The 21180-nt window shown below is 45.1% G+C and overlaps 1 protein-coding gene across 1 annotated transcript in view; it reads left to right on the top strand.

Moving 5' to 3' along the window:
* The window catches only part of LOC129815229 (helicase ARIP4-like), a 29465-nt gene extending 8620 nt beyond the window's left edge, over window positions 1-20845 (top strand). The window contains exons 5-22 of the mRNA XM_055868817.1: window positions 3145-3345; window positions 3804-4039; window positions 4366-4548; window positions 4710-4843; window positions 6241-6437; window positions 6875-7217; window positions 7463-7640; window positions 7979-8203; window positions 11518-11636; window positions 11830-11954; window positions 13572-13671; window positions 14072-14277; window positions 15008-15183; window positions 15383-15579; window positions 15813-15997; window positions 16428-16517; window positions 16906-16998; window positions 17207-20845. Coding sequence (XP_055724792.1) covers window positions 3145-3345; window positions 3804-4039; window positions 4366-4548; window positions 4710-4843; window positions 6241-6437; window positions 6875-7217; window positions 7463-7640; window positions 7979-8203; window positions 11518-11636; window positions 11830-11954; window positions 13572-13671; window positions 14072-14277; window positions 15008-15183; window positions 15383-15579; window positions 15813-15997; window positions 16428-16517; window positions 16906-16998; window positions 17207-18201 — 3983 coding nt within the window. The 3' untranslated portion in view covers window positions 18202-20845. The remainder of the gene's footprint in view (window positions 1-3144; window positions 3346-3803; window positions 4040-4365; window positions 4549-4709; window positions 4844-6240; window positions 6438-6874; window positions 7218-7462; window positions 7641-7978; window positions 8204-11517; window positions 11637-11829; window positions 11955-13571; window positions 13672-14071; window positions 14278-15007; window positions 15184-15382; window positions 15580-15812; window positions 15998-16427; window positions 16518-16905; window positions 16999-17206) is intronic.
* Window positions 20846-21180: the final 335 nt, after the last annotated feature.

The following is a 21180-nucleotide window of genomic DNA, read 5'->3' as shown; positions in this document are numbered from 1 at the left end:
AACACTGTCAAACTGTTTTATTAACATTTAGTTGGGGCAGAGGTCTGTGTGGGGTTGTGATTCTGAATGTCTAGATAGCTAGCAAGAAGCTGCAATGTGGGGAATTGTAGGTGGCACTTTTCAGCTAGTTTTATCATGTTCTAGATACCATGTTTTGACTCGTATCACGTCTATGCTAATACGGCAAAATTTCACTAGCTAGCTAACCAACAACTGTAACAATATATTTGAGACAAGTGCTCATTGTGCAAATGTATTTGGGTTTTCAGTAAACATTGGAGACAAAATATAGTTGATATATTGTCGATATATTGTCAACAATCTAAGCCAACCCCGTCTGTTTTGCCCCATAGTTGTGCACATGTCGGTTTTCTTGCGAAACAACCAACCCGCCTATGTCAAATAGATAATTTTAGTACATTTTAGACAAAATAATACTTTCTGATGTACTGTGCTCATCCCTTCTCTTTCGATCTTTCACTTATACCCTGACTACACCGCTCGCGTCGCGTGCTTGTTGCAAAATAAATGTAGGAATCTATGTTATTCAATTATTGCACCCACACTGCTCGCGCGCGCCAATGAGTGTCTGCGTTGCCAAGGGCTTAAATAGAAGGCATTCTTATTTCTGATCGCGCTGCAGATCGCGCTGCAAGTCCTGCCTCTCCCATCTCTTCATTGGTTTATAGAAGCAGGTACCCACGTGCCATCTCCTCATTGGTTATAACCACATGGGTGATTGAAAGACGAACTGTTGCCGGTTGTCGTGGTAATACTATGAATGTTTAGATGCCAATCACCATATAAGTTAAATTATGAAAAGGCCTGGAAGGAGGAGAGATGACTAGAAACTATTCGGTTGACCGTTTTTATGTGTGGATTAGAGGTTGACCGATTAATCGGAATGGCCGATTAATTGGGGCCGATTTCTAGTTTTCATAACAATCGGAAATCGGTATTTTTGGACGCCGATTTAAAAAAAATTAAAAAAAATTACACCTTTATTTAACTAGGCAAGTCAGTTAAGAACACATTCTTATTGTCAATGACGGCCTAGGAACAGTGGGCTAATTGTCTTGTTCAGGGGCAGAACGACAGATTTTTACCTTGTCAGCTCAGGGATTTAATATTGCAACCTTACGGTTAACTAGTCCAACGCTCTAACCACCTGCCTCACGAGGAGCCTGCCTGTTACGCGAATGCAGTAAGAAGCCAAGGTAAATTGCTAGCTAGCATTAAACTTATCTTATAAAAAACAATCAATCAATCATAATCACTAGTTATAACTACACATGGTTGATGATATTACTAGTTTATCTAGAGTGTCCTGCGTTGCATATGGTCGATGCGGTGCGCATTCGCGAGAAAAGACTGTCGTTGCTCCAACGTGTACCTAACCTTAAACATCAATGCCTTTCTTAAAATCAATACACAGAAGTATACATTTTTAAACCTGCATATTTAGCTAAAAGAAATCCAGTTTAGCAGGCAATATTAACCAGGTGAAATTGTCACTTCTCTTGCGTTCATTGCAAGCAGAGTCAGAGTATATGCAACAGTTTGGGCCGCCTGGCTCATTGTGAACTAATTTGCCAGAATTTTATGTAATTATGACATTGAAGGTTGTGCAATGTAACAGGATTATTGTTTATTTTTATTGATTATTGTATGACTTATGGATGCCACCCGTTAGATAAAATACGGAACGGTTCCGTATTTCACTGAAAGAATAAAAGTTTTGTTTTCGAGATGATAGTTTCCGAATTCGACCATATTAATGACCTAAGGCTCGTATTTCTGTGTGTTATTATGTTATAATTAAGTCTATGATTTGATAGAGCAGTCTGACTGAGCGATGGTAGGCAGCAGCAGGCTCGTAAGCATTCATTCAAACAGCACTTTACTGCTTTTGCCAGCAGCTCTTCACAATACTTCAAGCATTGCGCTGTTTATGACTTCAAGCCTATCAACTCCCGAGATTAGGCTGGTGTAACCGATGTGAAATGGCTAGCTAGTTAGCGGGGTGCGCTCTAATAGCGTTTCAAACGTCACTCGATCTGAAACTTGGAGTAGTTGTTCCCCTTGCTCTGCATGGGTAACGCTGCTTCGAGAGTGGCTGTTGTCGTTGTGTTCCTGGTTCGAGCCCAGGTAGGAGCTACACTGTTACACTGGCAATACTAAAGTGCCTATAAGAACATCCAATAGTCAAAGGTATATGAAATACAAATCGTATAGAGAGAAATAGTCCTATAATTCCTATAATAACTACAACCTAAAACTTCTTACCTGGGAATATTGAAGACTCATGTTCAAAGGAACCACCAGCTTTCATATGTTCTCATGTTCTGACCAAGGAACTTAAATGTTAGCTTTCTTACATGGCACATATTGCACTTTTACTTTCTTCTCCAACACTTTGTTTTTGCATTATTTAAACCAAATTGAACATGTTTCATTATTTATTTGAGGCTATATTGATTTTATTTATGTATTATATTAAGTTAAAATAAGTGTTCATTCAGTATTGTTGTAATTGTCATTATTACAAATACATTTTTTTTAAATCGGCCGAATAATCGGTATCTGCTTTTTTTGGTTCTCCAATGTGCATTTCAGATAAAATAACAAGGTCATCTACTCCGACAATTAATCCACACTAGAGGTCGACCGATTATGATTTTCCAACGCCGATACCGATATCGGCGTTGGAAAATCATAATCGGTCGACCTCTAGTGTGGATTAATTGTCGGAGTAGAGTACCTTGTGCATTTCAGGTAAAATAACAACCTAATGTTTATATATCAGGTGAAATTAGCTAGCAACAGCAAGGAAGCTAAATAGGACAAATTAGCTAGCAAGTGCAAGCTAAATTGCCATAAATGTTTAATGCTTTTCGACCGGTCCCCAAATGAATGTCATTGGTTCAGAGTTTGTTTTGATATTTTAACCTGCGTGTCCTGATCGCGTTTGGTGTGGGGGGACAAAATAAATTTATGCACGATGGCGCACGCATGCAGCCGGTTTGGGTTCCGTGTTACCCGTATCCTGCTCTGCCTGTCTGTGTCTTTCTCTCTTTCTCTTTCTGTCTCTTTCTTTCTCTTTCTCTCATTATTCTCTGTGCATTTCCCCCTCTCCTCCAATAGAATCGGTGTTGAGGCCTGGGGAGGAGGATTGTCAAGGTCAGGGGTCGTTAGAGGCTGCTTTCCTAGCCAGGCAGGACGTCATCTGCCTGGACAGCAGTGACAGCAGTGAGGAGGAGGAGAAGCAGGAGGATGTCAAGCCACCAGCTATCCCCATTATCAGACTGGCTATCAGACCCGCTGTCAGACCTGCTATCAGAGACGGTAAGACTGTAGGAGGACTGCTCAAACAAAGGGAACAACCACAACTCTCTGTCTGTGTCACAAATTGAACCCCGAGACCCTATGCACTTGTGGAGATCTGAGACTATTTGATTGGTGTAAGCAATATGGTGTAACTTCCCCATAGCCTATCTATCAGAAGGTAAGGCTGCGCTATTAACATATTTCTTAGACCCGTCCAATCCTCTCAGATCTCCACAAGGGCAAAGAACTTTATAGGTAGAACCTTAAAGTTATAACGTTCCTTGGTTGCACCAACAGGAATATATATACACAGTAATTGGTTAGCTGTCAGGTTACGAACGCTTAATGGCATGAACTATGAATATCAATTTTCCTCTCTCCAGGACCACAGTGGAAATAAGTGTGTTATTTTGTTGTTTTTAACTGTGTCGTTTACCCGAATAATAAATACATCTAATCAATCAAATTCCTCCCAGACGTGATCGAGCTGAGCTCCGGGGACGACGATGCCCTGCAGATCAGCAGTGAGTCGGCCAATGAGGACGAGGACGAAGGTGTGGGGGGCACGGCGGAGAGCAGCGGCGCGCACATCAACGACTCGCTCAACCAACCAGATGCCCAGGGGAGGGTCCTAGTTAATATCAACCACCCCGCAGAGGAGGAAGACCTGTTCCTCGCCCCACAGCTGGCCCGTGCCGTCAAACCTCACCAGGTACGTTAACTAACACACACACACACAGACAGCAGCACCCCACAGGGGAGAAAGACCTGTACCTCACCCCACAACTGGCACGTGACGTCAAACCTCACCAGGTACACTAACTCACACACACACACTGCTGCAACATGGGAGATGGTGTCACAAAGGCAGACCGGGTACAAGTAAAAGTGCCTTGACTGCATGCGTTAATTAATTGAGTTCATTCTCTCTTCCTCCATCCCTCATCTCCTTCTCACTCCTTCCCCCACTTACCTCCCCCTCTCTCGCTCCATCTCTTTCCACCCCCTTCTTTCCTTCCTCTCTCCCTCCCTCCCCAGGTTGGTGGGATCCGGTTCCTCTATGATAACCTGGTGGAGTCTCTGGAGCGCTATAAGGGCAGCAGCGGGTTTGGCTGTATCCTGGCCCACAGCATGGGTCTGGGCAAGACCCTGCAAGTCATCTCCTTTATAGACATCCTGCTCAGACACACCGGGGCCCACACCGTACTGGCCATCGTCCCTGTGAGTAGACCGTTAAGGAGATGATGAGTGTGTCTCGCTCTCTTCTCTTGCTTTCTGTCTCTATTCTCCCATTGCTCTCTGTTCATCTCCCCTGTGTGTCTCTCTGTGTGTGTGTCTGTCTGTGAGCACAGCTGTGTCTTTATCTCTCTCTTTCTCCCCAGGTGAACACCCTTCAGAACTGGCTGGCGGAGTTTAACCTGTGGCTTCCCACCCAAGAGGCCCTTCCCCCTGATAGTGACCCTGCCATCCTCACAGGACGCACTTTCAGAGTCCACATCCTCAATGACGAGCACAAGTATGTCACATTTTATATTGTAAAGCTGACTAACACACTACACTGTGTGTGTGTGTGTGTGTGTGTGTGTGTGTGTGTGTGTGTGTGTGTGTGTGTGTGTGTGTGTGTGTGTGTGTGTGTGTGTGTGTGTGTGTGTGTGTGTGTGTGTAAATGAACACTTATTTTAACTTAATATAATACATCAATAAAATCAATTTAGCCTCAAATAAATAATGAAACATGTTCAATTTGGTTTAAATAATGCAAAAACAAAGTGTTGGAGAAGGTAAAAGTGCAATATGTGCCATGTAAGCGAGCTAATGTTTAAGTTCCTTGCTCAGAACATGAGAACATATGAAAGCTGGTGGTTCCTTTTAACATGAGTCTTCAATATTCCCAGGTAAGAAGTTTTTGGTTGTAGGAATTATAGGACTATTTCTCTCTATACCATTTGTATTTTATTAACCTTTGAATATTGGATGTTCTTATAGGCACTTTAGTATTGCCAGTGTAACAGTATAGCTTCCATCCCTCTCCTCGCTCCTACCTGGGCTCGAACCAGGAACACAACGACAACAGCCACCCTCGAAGCAGCGTTACTCATGCAGATCAAGGGGAATAACTACGCCAAGTCTCAGAGCGAGTGACGTTTGAAACGCTATTAGCGCGCACTCCGCTAACTAGCTAGCCATTTCACATCGGTTACACCAGCCTAATCTCGGGAGTTGATAGGCTTGAAGCACAGCGAAGAGCTTCTGGCAAAACGCAGGAAAGTGCTGTTTGAATGAATGCTTACGAGCCTGCTGCTGCCTACCACCGTTCAGTCAGACTGCTCTATCAAATCATAGACTTAATTATAACATAATAACACACAGAAATACGAGCCTTAGGTCATTAATATGGTCGAATCCGGAAACTATCATCTCAAAAACAAGACGTTTATTCTTTCAGTGAAATACGGAACCGTTCCGTATTTTGTCTAACGGGTGGCATCCCTAAGTCTAAATATTCCTGTTACAATGCACAACCTTCAATGTTATGTCATAATTACGTAAAATTCTGGCAAATTAGGCGGCCCAAACTGTTGCATATACTCTGACTCTGCGTGCAATGAACGCAAGAGAAGTGACACAATTTCACCTGGTTAATATTGCCTGCTAACCTGGATTTCTTTTAGCTAAATATGCAGGTTTGAAAATATATACTTGTGTATATTGATTTTAAGAAAGGCGATGATGTTAATGTTTAGGTACACATTGGAGCAACGATACGCACCGCATTCGATTATATGCAACGCAGGACACGCTAGATAAACTAGTAATATCGTCAACCATGTGTAGTTAACTAGTGATTATGATTGATTGATTGATTGTTTTTTATAAGATAAGTTTAATGCTGTGATTGTGTGTGCCCTACAGAACCACGGTGGCTCGGGCTAAGGTAGTGGAGGACTGGTCCAGGGATGGAGGTGTCCTCCTGATGGGGTATGAGATGTACCGCCTGCTGTCCCTGAAGAAGAGCTTTGTGACAGGCAAGAAGAGGAAGTCTAAGAAGCCCCAGGGACCCGTCATCATCGACCTGGACGAAGAGGAGAGGCAGCAGGAGCTCATGAAAGGTAAGGGATCAGTGGTTAGAGGTCGCTGCAGGGCCCACTATAGGTGTTCTGGGGCCGGAGTAGTAGTAGTTTCAAATTAGGAGTGCTGATCTAGGATCAGGTCCCACATGTCCAGCTAATATTATTTATTGTGATCTAAAATGCAAAACTGACTCTGAGAAGCTTTATGAATATGAGATAATGTATCACCAATATAATGATACAATACTGTAGGCTGACACTGGATGAGTAATGCCTTGAAAAAAAACGGCATAAATTACAATATTAAAATGCCACGGTGATGAATTGCAATGACATTCTACTACTAATAATAGATCAGAGAATGTTATTATTTTATCCATTCATCATAATTTTTCTCACACACCTACAAGCACACACACCTGCACACACACACATTCTCCCAACCTGTGTTTTACTCTCTCTCCTCCTCCTCCTAGGTATGGAGAAGGCCCTGGCCAGACCCGGTCCAGACGTGGTGATCTGTGATGAGGGCCACCGCATTAAGAACTGCCACGCCAGCACCTCGCAGGCCCTAAAAAACATCCGCTCCAGGCGACGTGTGGTCCTCACAGGATACCCCCTCCAGAACAACCTAATAGAGTACTGGTGCATGGTGGACTTTGTCAGGCCTGATTTCCTGGGCACCAGGCAGGAGTTCAGTAACATGTTCGAGAGGCCCATTCTGAACGGGCAGTGTGTGGACAGCACGCCGCAGGATGCCAGGGTGATGAGATATCGAAGTCACGTCCTCCATAGTCTGCTGGAGGGCTTCGTCCAGAGGTGAGAGCAGAGAAGAGTGCAGACTATTTTTTATTTATTCACCTACCTCTCCTCACCCTTTGCTTTTTATATCGCTCTTTCTGTCTCTCTCACTCTCTTTCTCGATTTCTCTATCCTCTCTCTTGTCAAATATGGTTTCTCATCCTAAATCAACCCCTCACTCTTAGCCCCTACTCTCTCCTATAGATCTGTGAAGGATTGGTTAGGTGTATATGCAGTCTGATAATAATCCGTGTCTGTCCCAGGCGAGGCCACGACGTACTGAGGGACCAGCTCCCCTCCAAGGAAGAGCATGTGATCATGGTGCGCCTTTCGCCCCTGCAGAGGGCCCTTTACACTGAGTTTATGAACCGCTTCAGAGAGGCAGGCAACAGCGGCTGGCTGGGCCTCAACCCACTCAAGGCCTTCTGTGTCTGCTGCAAGGTGAGGCTGAGATTGCTGTACTGGTGCTGTGGGATTAGACAGAGACAGACAGGCAGGCAGGCATACCACAGACCACTCAAACTCAACTCTGGACCTCAAAGTCAGTTCCACTGCATTTTTTCAATTAGAGACTGATTTAGTGGGTGCAATTAATTATCAGTTAGAACAGAAAACCAGCAGGCTGCGGACCTCATAGGGTAAGAGTTGAATACCTCTGCCATAGACCATAGTGAAGATAGGGTACTGCTGTGGGTTAGTTAGCATAGCCAGGATATACACCCCGATCTTAACCTGGAATCAGTAACATTATTGAAGTCAGTCCATTGATGTGTGCGTAGATCTGGAACCATCCTGACGTGCTGTACGAGACCCTTCAGAAGGAGAACCTAGCCAACGAGCAGGACCTAGACCTGGATGACATCACGGCGGCCGCCAACCCTCGCTGCCCCGGCGCCAGCCTGAAGGCCAAAGTTGCCGACTCAGCCAACAGCCGGGTCAACGTCGCCCTGCCCCCGCTCAACCCCATCCAGGAGAGAGCCAATCAAGTCATCACCTACGAATGGGTACGTAACGCCACTCTCTCAACCCACAGGCTGGCATGGGTACGTATCACCACAACACCACTCTCGACCCACAGCTGGCTGGGAACTTGTTAGATACTTCTCCTATGTTAGCCTGGGTCTACCCGAAACGGGTAGAAACCTATAGCCTCACCTACCTGAGTTTGTCCAATAAGAAATGCTTGTTTTCATGTTCAGTTGCAAAGCATTTTGCTGCGGTATGCACTAATGAATACAACCCTGGTTAAACCAGACTGAATGCTGTTCTCATTATTGCATGAATTTCCACTGTAAGGATTCTGAAGTTGTATTGTAAAACCTAGGGATGTAACGATTCACCAATACGCGTCGTTCCCCGGATTAAATGTTTTAAGATATGAGCGCATTGGTACACGGGACCCCAAACCGATCCAAATGTAGCATTCATAGGTCAGAAAATCAATTCAAACGTTACAAATCACCTGTTCATAATTTTTTGGGGCTGCTCAGATTACTTTCTTTCTACCTTCAGAAAATACCTCATCTTTTGTGACCACTGCTTCCTCTCCTTAAGGGTCGAACTTAGCATGCCATTATGTTGACAGTCATTGATCTACACGTCATTTTGCATGCCAAACAACCCCAGGCAATATTAGTAGCCTAGTCAAACTGCATGCTGTGCGCAACTTTGCGCGCCCACCAACGAGAGGCAGGCCCCGATCTGACACATCTACGTGTCACAGGATAGCATTCAAATGTTTGTAAAATTGCTTGCACAATCTTAGTCTTGATTAGCTAATATCTCGAAGTGCTGTACAGAGACCCAGCCTAAACCCAGCCTAAAACCCCAAACAGCTAGAATGCAGGTGTAGAAGCACGTCAACAACAAAAGTTTATCTCAATACTTTGTTATATACCCTTTGTTGGCAATGACAGAGGTCAAACGTTTTCTGTAAGTCTTCACAAGGTCTTCACACACTGTTGCTGGTATTTTGGCCCATTCCTCCATGCAGATCTCCTCTAAAGCAGTGATGTTTTGGGGCTGTTGCTGGGCAACACGGACTTTCAACTCCCTCCAAAGATATTCTATGGTGTTGAGATCTGGAGACTGGCTAGGCCACTCCAGGACCTTGAAATGCTTCTTACGAAGCCACTCCTTCATTGCCCGGGCAGTGTGTTTGGGATCATTGTCATGCTGAAAGACCCAGCCACGTTTCATCTTCTATGTCCTTGCTGATGGAAGGAGGTTTTCACTCAAAATCTCACGATACATGGCCCCATTCATTCTTTCCTTTACACGGATCAGTCGTCCTGGTCCCTTTGCAGAAAAACAGCCCCAAAGCATGATGTTTCCACCCCCATGCTTCACAGTAGGTATGGTGTTCTTTGGATGCAACTCAGCATTCTTTGTCCTCCAAACACGACGAGTTGTTTTTACCAAAAAGTTATATTTTGGTTTCATCTGACCATATGACATTCTCCCAATCTTCTTCTGGATCATCCAAAGACTCTCTAGCGAACTTCAGACGGGCCTGGACATGTACTGGCTTAAGCAGGGGGACACGTCTGGCACTGCAGGATTTGAGTCCCTGGCGGCGTAGTGTGTTACTGATGGTAGGCTTTGTTACTTTGGTCCCAGCTCTCTGCAGGTCATTCACTAGGTCCCCCCGTGTGGTTCTGGGATTTTTGCTCACCGTTCTTGTGATCATTTTGACCCCACGGTCCTCTCCTCCTGCGTGGAGACCCAGATCGAGGGAGATTATCAGTGGTCTTGTATGTCTTCCATTTCCTAATAATTGCTCCCACAGTTTATTTCTTCAAAATAAGCTGCTTACCTATTGCAGATTCAGTCTTCCCAGCCTGGTGCAGGTCTACAATTTTGTTTCTGGTGTCCTTTGACAGCTCTTTGGTCTTGGCCATAGTGGAGTTTGGAGTGTGACTGTTTGAGGTTGTGGACAGGTGTCTTTTTATACTGATAACAAGTTCAAACCGGTGCCATTAATACAGGTAACGAGTGGAGGACAGAGGAGCCTCTTAAAGAAGTTGTTACAGGTCTGTGAGAGCCAGAAATCTTGCTTGTTTGTAGGTGACCAAATACTTATTTTCCACCATAATTTGCAAATAAATTCATTAAAAATCCTACAATGTGATTTTCTGGATTTTTCTTTCTCATTTTGTCTGTCATAGTTGAAGTGTACCTATGATTAATATTACAGGCCTCTCTCATCTTTTTAAGTGGGAGAACTTGCACAATTGGTGGCTGACTAAATACTTTTTTGCCCCACTGTATACAGGGTAACGTTGATCATTTCATAACGAGGACAGCAATCACTTTTTCTACCCGCACTGCACAGTTGAAGCGGCAGAAGAAGAGAATCTCACTAACCATTTGATTATTAGATTGGGGTGGAATCCAAAGTTGTGCTATATATTCATTGGCTATGTCATAGCTAATTTTTACAGATAAATGTTGATAAATTACTTGCTGTAACACTTTTAATCTGCAAAAATGACATTCATTAGTGGGTGATGGTGGGGGGGAGACAAAAAGCAAACATTGCCCCCCAACTGGTAGTGTGTAGGTAGATATCAAGTTTCCCTTATGGCTCAGCTCAGGTGCCTACATCCACCATATACACTGGCCATTTTGAGCCTGTAATTGAACACACAAATGCTGATGCTCCAGATACTCAACTAGTCTAAAGAAGGCCCGTTTTATTGCTTCTTTAATCAGCACAACCGTTTTCAGCTGTGCTAACATAATTGCAAAATGATTATCTAATTATTGATCAATTAGCCTTTTAAAATTATAAACTTGGATTAGCTAACACAACGTGCCATTGGAACACAGGAGTGACGGTTGCGGGTTTACAGAGGCCCATTATGTAGATAATACATTAAAAAAACAATAGTCGTTTACAACATTAACAATGTCTACACTGTATTTCTGATCAATTTGATGTTATTTTAATGGACAAAATTTTTTGCTTTTCTTTTAAAAACAAGGACATTTCTAAGTGACCCCAAACTTTTGAACAGTATAGTGGATGTAGGCAACTGAGCTGAGCCATAAGGGAAACTGGCCACCACTACCAGTTGGGGGGCAATGTTTACTTTTTGAATGTGTTTATGAAACAAATGTTAGTGCATCGCACCCAACCAAATCTTTTCAAACAAAAAAGTATCGTTCCTGTATCGTATCGGAGCCCATGTATCGAATCATCTTGAAAGGGAAAGATGCACATCTCTAGTAAAACCTAAGACGTCCTCGTTGGTGTGAAAGAATTACCTTCATTCACCCATCTCCTGTCCTGTTCCATGTATCTCTGTCACTCCAGGCCAAGGACATCATGAACAACTACCAGACTGGGGTCCTGGAGAACTCTGCCAAGATGCTGCTGCTCTTCCACCTGATCGATGAGAGTGTGAGCAGAGGAGACAAGATCCTGGTCTTCAGGTTGGACCTCTTCCTATGTCTGACATGGAACACTTCATCCAAACACTCCCTATGAGCATAGTCATACTTACACTTCATTGTCCTTAGAGAGACTGGAAATTAGTGTTTTTGCTTTTCACCTGGAAATATCCATGTGATACTAACTGACTTGAATGTATTTTTAATGTGTGTGTGTTTGACATATGTCCATCAGTCAGAGCTTGTCCACCCTGACAGTCATTGAAGGCTTCCTGTCCAGACGGCCATTGCCAGCAGGCCGAGTCTCCCCTGACAACCAAGGCCAGAACCAGACCTGGGTCCGCAATATCAACTACTACAGTGAGTCATCATCTACACAAACACACACACACGGCACGACCCTGTTCCCATGGCAACCACTACTACCCAGACCCTGTCGTCATTATTCCCATGGCAACCCTTTGACTCTTCACTTGTGCTAGCTCAGCTGTGATTTGAACCCAGATCCCACTAATGTACTCTGTTGTGCCAGACTATTAGACTAGTTAGCTTGTTTTCACATCCTGTCCTGTGGAATATTTTGGCTTCAATCCACTAACTGAACAAATCTACATCTCTAATCTCAATCAGTCTTTCTGCGATTCCTCATCCTATATAGGGATGCACGATATATCGGTGAACAAATCGGAATCAGCCGATATTAGCTAAAAATGCCAACATCGGTATCAGCCCGATGTCTAGTTTAACGCCGATGTTAAAAACCGATGTCAAATCTACCGTGCATACTTATATAATGTAGGTACATGACGTAATGCCGCTATGTAAAATTTTGCGCTACACGTGCAACACAGCAGTCCTAACCTGGCCCACACAATGTCTGCTGTGTGGATCGAGCAGTCAACAGGTTGAGCAGTCATTTGAAAGAGTAAGAACATTTCAGCAAGACAACTCAAAGGCGAAATCCATTAAAGCCAAGATAATGGAATTCATTGCCCTTGACAATCAACCATTCTCTGTCGTGGGTGATGTTGGCTTTCGCCGACTGGTCGAACACCGGTACATACTACCAAGTGCTCTATTTTTCATAGAAATCCTGGTTGAGAATGAAACGACTGAATAAATGAACAGTGAATCAGCACAGCAAGTAAGTGAAAGAAATAGGTTTTGATTATGTTTTACTGGTAATGGGGACATAGGTAAATGTAAACAAAATAACTTTCTGGTGTGTGTTTGTAACCTTTATTTAACTAGGCAAGTCAGTTAAGAACAAATGTTTATTTACAATGACGGCCTGGACGACCCTGTGCCAATTGTGCGCCGCAGTATGGGACTCCCAATCACGGCCGGATGTGATACAGCCTGGATTTGAACCAGGGGCTGTTGTTACTCCTCTTGCACTGAGATGCAGTGCCTTTGACCGTCTGCGTCCGTGTGGGTGTGTGTTAACTATTTAACTGTATTAGAATGCTTAAAAGGCAGCTAACATTTTAAATATTGGTATCGTATTTGGGTTTTTTTTTGCAAGGAAGATATCGGTATCGGCCAAAAATGTCATAGCGGTGACATAGCTATCTCCTCGCCGCCTCAACTGTCCTGTAAGGAAAGGTCCAGGGTCTCCATCAGATCTTCTTCTCCAATGGGTTTGGAAATGGAGGCAATAAGAGACAATGTGGGAAATTGATGAAAAATGAATTAAGAAAGAGCCATGCTTTTTCTCAGCCATTGATCTCTGGGTTAATTATTTAAATATACTGCCCCCTACTGGATTGGCTACCACACTACACTAGATACACAGTGTATGTGTCCCAAATGGCACCATATTCCCTAAATGGTGCACTACTGTTGGTCAGACCCCTATATGAGCCCTGTTCAAAAGTAGTGCACTACATAGGGAATAGTGTCATTTGGGACACCACCTATTTGTCTGGAATCGCCCCATGATGCTGATGTAGTGAATGTGTCGGTTGTCTCCCCCAGGGTTGGATGGGAGTACGTCTGCCTCCGAGAGAGAGAAACTCATCAACCAGTTCAACGACCCAGAGAACACCTCCACATGGGTCTTCCTCTTGTCAACAAGGTAATAGACTATACAGACACACTGATACACACACATAGAAATGTAAGTGAAATTGCTGTTGTCTGCCCCTTCTAGTAATTATATTTCTATGCTTATATATTCTTCACTCAAATACACAACAAACGCTGTGTTTACACAGGCAGCCCAATTATGATATTTTTTTGACTAATTGGTCTTTTGAACAATCAGATCAACTCTTTTGTTGGACAAAATATCAGAATTGGGCTGCCTGTGTAAACGCAGCCATATACACTCAATTAGACACACTCGCGCACACAAAGATATTTATTCCCACACATTGGATATATTCTCCCTCCCTTTTACATACACTTTGATCAGCCATTCACTTACACAAACACACTTGCGCATGTTGTTAATAAGCCTGGGTTGTGACATGCAGGGCGGGCTGCTTGGGTGTGAACCTAATCGGGGCCAACCGGGTGGTGGTATTTGACGCGTCATGGAACCCGTGTCACGATGCCCAGGCGGTGTGTCGGGTGTACCGTTATGGCCAGAAGAAGCGCTGCCACATCTACCGCCTGGTCTGTGACTTCACCCTGGAGAAGAAGATCTACGACCGGCAGGTCTCCAAGCAGGGCATGTCTGGTAAGACAGAGGGAGGTGTGTTAGGTTGGGAGAGACAGTGGGGGGGGTGACGGTGATGATGCTCCTGTGTGTGTGACAGGGCATGTCTGGTAAGACAGAGGGAGGTGTGTTAGGTTGGGAGAGACAGTGGGGGGGGTGACGGTGATGATGCTCCTGTGTGTGTGACAGGGCATGTCTGGTAAGACAGAGGGAGGTGTGTTAGGTTGGGAGAGACAGTGGGGGGGGTGACGGTGATGATGCTCCTGTGTGTGTGACAGGGCATGTCTGGTAAGACAGAGGGAGGTGTGTTAGGTTGGGAGAGACAGTGGGGGGGGTGACGGTGATGATGCTCCTGTGTGTGTGACAGGGCATGTCTGGTAAGACAGAGGGAGGTGTGTTAGGTTGGGAGAGACAGTGGGGGGGGTGACGGTGATGATGCTCCTGTGTGTGTGACAGGGCATGTCTGGTAAGACAGAGGGAGGTGTGTTAGGTTGGGAGAGACAGTGGGGGGGGTGACGGTGATGATGCTCCTGTGTGACAGGGCATGTCTGGTAAGAGAGTGTAGTATGTGTGGTTAAATATATTGAATGTGGGATGGCATGATATTGAAGTTGAAATGCAAATGACGGCATAGTACAGGGGAATCTCAGTGGTCAGTAACACACTGTGATTGGCTATGTCCAGTGGTCAGTAACACGCCGTGATTGGCTATGTCCAAGGTCAGTAACACACTGTGATTGGTTGTGTCCAGACCGCGTGGTGGACGACCTGAACCCGGTACTGACTTTCACCCGCAAGGAGGTGGAGTCGCTGCTGCACTTTGCAGAGGAGGAGCCTGACCCGGCCAAAGCCCCTCTGCAATCTCACGAAGAGATGGAGACGGTCATCAGCCAAGCCTGTCAGATCTACCCCCACCTCATCACTAAGGTACACTCACTCACTCACACACACACAGATACACACTCACTCATATACACAGTTTTATAGGTACACTTGGTACTTGATTGATGTACCTAATAAACTGGCCACTAAATATATATACACACCGTCATGTCATGGATACTGTATTAATATGGTACACACACACCACCCACACTAACATCCCTGTTGATCTGTACCCCACCAGGAACCCTTCCATCATGAGTCTCTGCTGGTGGACCGGAAGGAGTCCAAGCTTACTAAAGCAGAGAAGAGAGCTGCTAAGAAGAGCTATGAGGACGAGAAGCGTGCCTCTGTGCCCTACTCTCGCCCCTCCTACGCCCACTACTACCCAACCAGCGACCAGACCCTCACCAACATCCCAGCCTTCAACCAGCGCAACTGGCGAGTCGTCCAATGAATTCGTTATCCTACCCCTATCATACAGCATCCCTAACCAATCCTTCAACAGCGCTGTGTAAGCCTGTTAAGCAGGCCTAAACAACAGCCTATCCATACAAATGATCCTTCTAGCCTCCAAACTCAACCATGCCATCTGCAGATATCATCAGTCTAGAAGACTGTCCCACATCAGACTGTGTAATGATATGATCATCATGTGTTTTTGAATCCCCTAGGCGTCCCATAGCTCGGGGTGATGAGAAGCCCATGGCCAGCGTCCGGCCCGTCCAGTCCACCCCCATCCCTATGATGCCTCGCATGGCGGGCATGGGCATGGCCGGCTCCAGCTCCGGGGTCAGCTTCCCGGTCAACTACCTGCAGAAGGCCGGTGTTTATGTCCAGAGGATCGTCACTACCACTGGTACAATACATATCCCTGCAGGGACAATAACGTTTTAATTGAATTGGTACTGATAGACACTGATACGCTTGGTACGGGTCCTGTTCATTAGGGCACATCGTGTCAAAACGTTTTGCCAAGTACAATGACAATTAGCATTTCTTATTGGACAAGGTACTTCCCTGTTTCGGAGCGTTTTCTTCTGTTTTGGGCCTAATGAACACGACGGGTTAGGAGTTTTAGGAATAACTCCTGGTCTTGAGTCAGGTGAAATGCTTTGGGGCTGCATTATGATAGACCAGTGATATAGGATCTATGTCCCAAATGACACCATATTCCCTATAGAGTGTATACTACTTTTGACCAGGGCCTACAGAGAATAGGGTGCTATTTGGGATACTCCCGTGGTATTGTTTGGAAATAATTTAACTCTTTCTGTTTGCGCCTTCAGATATAGTGATCCCTGGAGCCAACAGCACCACGGATGTCCAGGCACGTATCGGTGCAGGAGAGAGCATCCATGTGATCAAAGGGTCAAAAGGTGATAATAACATATACTGTAGAAGATGTACCTCATATCTACCTGCATGTGTAGTTCAATTAATTTTCTACATACTCTAATTGAAATACTGTGCACACCTTGGAGAGCAGTTTACAATATCCACATGGACACCTGAATTCCCAGGTTATCTCATTTATATAAAGGGCTCGGTACTTTAACCTAAGAATCAAAACTGACTGGTGCTTCCCTGCATGCTTATTTTTATGTTTCTTACTTGACCTTATTTTTTCCTAAATATTTGTATAGTTTTATTAGCTAATGTCGAGAGGAGAGCATTCAAGTTGTTGTGCACACTTCTCTGTATCCTGTGCATATGACAAATCAAGTTTGAGTTGATATCCGCCATTAACTGCTGTCTTCCTCACAGGTACCTACATTAGGACCAATGACGGGAGGATTTTTGCCATCCGCTCAGGGAAGCTCAGCAGAGCAGTGCAGGGAGGATCTGCTACTAACAGAGGTGCACTGCACATACACAAAGTACTTTACATTACATGATGAGGAATCCATGTGACAGGATATGACAAAACAAAGTGACTTAGTGTTCAGACTACATAGATAACCAGAGAGGACCTAGTACGGAGCCCAGCGGGACACCTGTGGTGAGACAAGATCAACATGCTCAGTTATGGGAATAATGACTCTTTTTACCCTCTTCTTTGCCGCAGGTTCCCAGGCTTCCCTGCTCCACGCCATCGGTAACGGCTGTTTGTCTCCCATGGAGCGCCAGCGGCTGAGCCCCGACAGCGCATCGCGTCCCTCCACCCCCGAGAGCCCCGAGATTCTCAGAGAGCTCAGCCGCTACGCCGTCAACGTGGATACCGTCGCCATGGGCAATGAGCTGCCGTCGCCGTCAGACATGGTTACAGGGGATGGAGAGGGAGGGAGCAGAACGCAGCAGTACAGTCAGAACACGGAGTCGGACCTCAGTCGGCAGCTCAGAGAGGACATCGGAATGAGCATCAGCGAGGCTCTGCGATGCTCCAAACGCAAGATGGCCGCAGCAGCGGGTGGACACAAGCAGGCGGGGGGCAAACGCAGCTCATCTGCAACCGGGTTCCCGGGTCTCTCCCTGGGTAGTGGAGGGCTCAGCTTCCCCCCCCTGAACCAGGCCCTGCTGGGGGGACACATGAGCCACCCGATGCTGATGGGAGGCAGCTCCTCATCCCCGTTCCTCCAGTCAGCAGGACAGACTCTGGGAGACCTGCAGACCATGTTCCCCTCGGCAGGGGCGGATCTCCTCAGCCATGCCTCCTCAGCCACAGGAAACAATGGTCACCTCCCCTCATCCTCCACCTCCTCCTTGTCCTCCACCTCTTTCTCCTCCACCATTAACACCATGCCCATGTCCTCGGCCTCAACATCCTCCTCCTCCTCCACCCTTCCCCCCTTCCTGATGAACCCCAGCGTGACTGGTCTGCTGTCCCCAGGCTTCCCTCTGAACTACAGTCAGTCCCTGCTGCCTGAGCCCACGATGTACCCCAACACCCTGGGAGGAGGCCCGGCCAGCACTGGAGGAAGCTCCAGCTTCCTCTCCCACTTCCCCTCATCCCCCTCCAGCCTCCTGGGTGCAGCGCTCAGCCAGCCCGACTCCCACCACCTAGCCATGGAGAACGGTGGCAGCAGCTCGGACGATGATGTCATTGAGGTGACAGGACAATGAGCATTCTTAAACTCTGACAACCCCCCACCCCAGCTCTAACATGGCTAACCTTCATAGCCCCCCCCCTACACACACACACACACACACAGACTCTCCCATGAGTGAGAGAGAATGAGTTGTACCTCATGTGCTTACCAAGACAGAGTAACAAATCCTTATGCTGAATATCTTACTGAAGAAGAGACTGAAGATTTGCCCGAGCCCCTGAGGTTGGTGAGGCTGAGCACTGGAGACCATGGATGGGAATGGATTGACATTTTGTTGAGAGGGACCAGTTGAGATGAACATGGGGCTTCCAAGCACTCCCTCTCCGGCTATATCTTCTAGCATTGCCCGCCATCCCCTTATTAGACCCCCATGACGATCTCTGAGGCCAGTCAGGACACTGTCTGATCTGAGCTCACATCAGATGGAACTATGTAATCATCTGTTGGACCATTTGCATAAAAAAAAAAAAAAAGTGCTTTTAGAGTCGTTAGCTGTTTGCTAGATATTGTAGCGTCCCTCTGTTGGAAAGGATGACAAGACAATACAGTATATGTGACCTGGATGTTTTGATTCTAATATTCTAAACTGATCTTGTTGATATTTTGTAAATGGTGGTTATAATCATTAGTTGTTTATACAGAGAGTTCAGACTGGGCCAGGGTTGAGTTAAAAGTTCAAGGGGAAGGGTTGGATAGAGAGACAGTATGTTCTTATGATCAAGTTGTCATAATGACGGCAACGCCCTTAGCTTGGTTGCCGAGGCGGCCATTTGAGTTACTTTTATTTCAAAGAGAGACCTTAAAAGGTCAAATGAATGTACATCCATGTCAGCCTTTTGATAACATGGGGGGCTGACCTGGGTGGGTTCGGACAATGTGTTCTCATTCGTTCGTTTAGCCTTAAACGACACTAAGGGGTCTTTTTCTTGAATCTTAGCATTTACACCTTTAGTACACCCTTTCCCCTTCGTAACAACTTCAGACAGAACTACTGAGCATCCAGACAGGTTGGTGTCCAACTCAAGGGACAGGCTCCACTAGCTCTAGTTTGAGCATTACATGCAGCTTGCCAACACTCTGCAAGCTGCACGTAACACCATGGACCAGAGCTATAAAAACACTAAGACACTTGCACTATACAAATAGGGATATGGATCATATACAGTCACAAACAGTTTATAGTTCTGGGCCCATATTTATCAAGTGTCTCATAGTATGAGTGCTGATCTAGAATCAGGTCCTCTTGTCCATCTAATGTTTTCATTATGATCAAAAAGGCTAAACTAACCCTAGATCGGCACTCCTTCTCTGAGATGCTTTTATGAATACAGGCCCTTAAAGCATCCATTGGAGCCATAGGTTTACTCTGTAGCATGACTGGGTGTATACCTGCAGAAGGCGACAAACCCACAACCATTTAGCTACAGTAGTTAACAATGACTACAGTAACCCACCATGGACTGTGGCCATTTGTGTGGCATAGTTAAGCAAGCCCGTTGTGTTGGTATGGATGGATTGATGGCCTTACCCAATGAGAAGCAAGCAGCACACAGGAGTAGCCTGTCTGAGGTAGCTAGGTGTATCCCTGACCGCACGGCAGACAGACAGTCCGTGTAAGTAGCTTCTCTCAGTAGTGTATCTCTGTAGCTCTACAGTGCTTTGGGTCTGTCTGTACTGGTCTGTGCTGTTCTGTGGTTGGTTGATACGTTTTTCTTTCTGTGATGTCATCTCAAAATCATAACATGAGGGGAATGGATCGGGCCTCCAGGTTATTTTTCTCCACTGGAATTGTACATGGAACTCAAGTTGGACTACAGGAGCCAGGATAAATGTCTGATATATATATATATATATATTACCCACGTTTGTGTGGAGTTTCAGTTTAGTCTCAACTCCCTATTCCACCTATTGGACTATAAAAGAATGGGGGATTCCACCACACGCCCCTCACAACCTCAACTCTACCCACCCACTACTGCTTACTTACCTGTCCTTATCCTTACAGCCTGTTTCTAGTCGATCATGTATGTTGGATGTTTTCCTCCACCTCACCTCGCAACCTCCTTAACCTTTTTCTAGTTGGCCCGGTCTTGTGTCCATCAAATGATTCAGCCAATCATCCCAGTCCTTTTAAGAGAGATGATTATTTCCTTGGAGGAAGAAGCCCCATCCTCCCTCCCAATCAAAATTGTTTTACTGTGCTTTTTGTTTGTTTTAAGTGTCATCATGAGGAGAACTCCGTCTCCGTATGTAATTTTTAGTTTTATTTAGTAGCAATGTTCTTTTTTTAACATCTTGATGTTCGCTCGCCTCTACTAGTTTGTCCCTTTATTTCAATGTATGAATTTACCAAAATTATTTATTTATAATGATCTAAATGAATTCATCTGTCTTTTTTTTGTACATTATGCTCTCGTTTTTTATTCTCTTTTTATCCACATTGATCTTTTCACCAGTGTCTGTGAAAGAGCAGACCAGTGTCTGTGAAAGAGCAGACCAGTGTCTGTGAAAGAGCAGACCAGTGTCGCAAACTGACTGTGTGTGATCAGAAGTCAGTCACCACATGTATCCAGCATAGAGGCGAGCATAAAATGACGACTGTGTTACTTTGTTAATATTATTTTAACAGTGAATAAAACACTTATCTTGCGTTATTACATCATTTTGATTGTGTATTACACTGACGTGGTGCTCTTTGCTCAGATGTTTTTTGAACATATATTCACATGGAAACACAAACCAATATGCTAAATGTATTTTTATTGAAGTTGCAAGAATTATGTTCAGCTCAACCTTCAATTGCACTCTTGCAGCTGGGAATCTGTGAAGGATAATGGATTTGGATATGATGAAAAATGATGCGTATGTTCTTATAGTAAGACAGATGCGGGAGTTACAGATAGGATGGAAGCAAATACTGCACAGCTTTTTGACACATTGCAATCAGTGTACCACATCAGTAAATATGACATCTTACGTATTTGGCTGTAAT

Source organism: Salvelinus fontinalis, chromosome 18 (assembly GCF_029448725.1).
Source record: "Salvelinus fontinalis isolate EN_2023a chromosome 18, ASM2944872v1, whole genome shotgun sequence".
Taxonomy (NCBI): domain Eukaryota; kingdom Metazoa; phylum Chordata; class Actinopteri; order Salmoniformes; family Salmonidae; genus Salvelinus; species Salvelinus fontinalis.
Note: the sequence above shows the minus strand (reverse complement) of the source record. Positions and strands in the feature narration are given on the sequence as shown.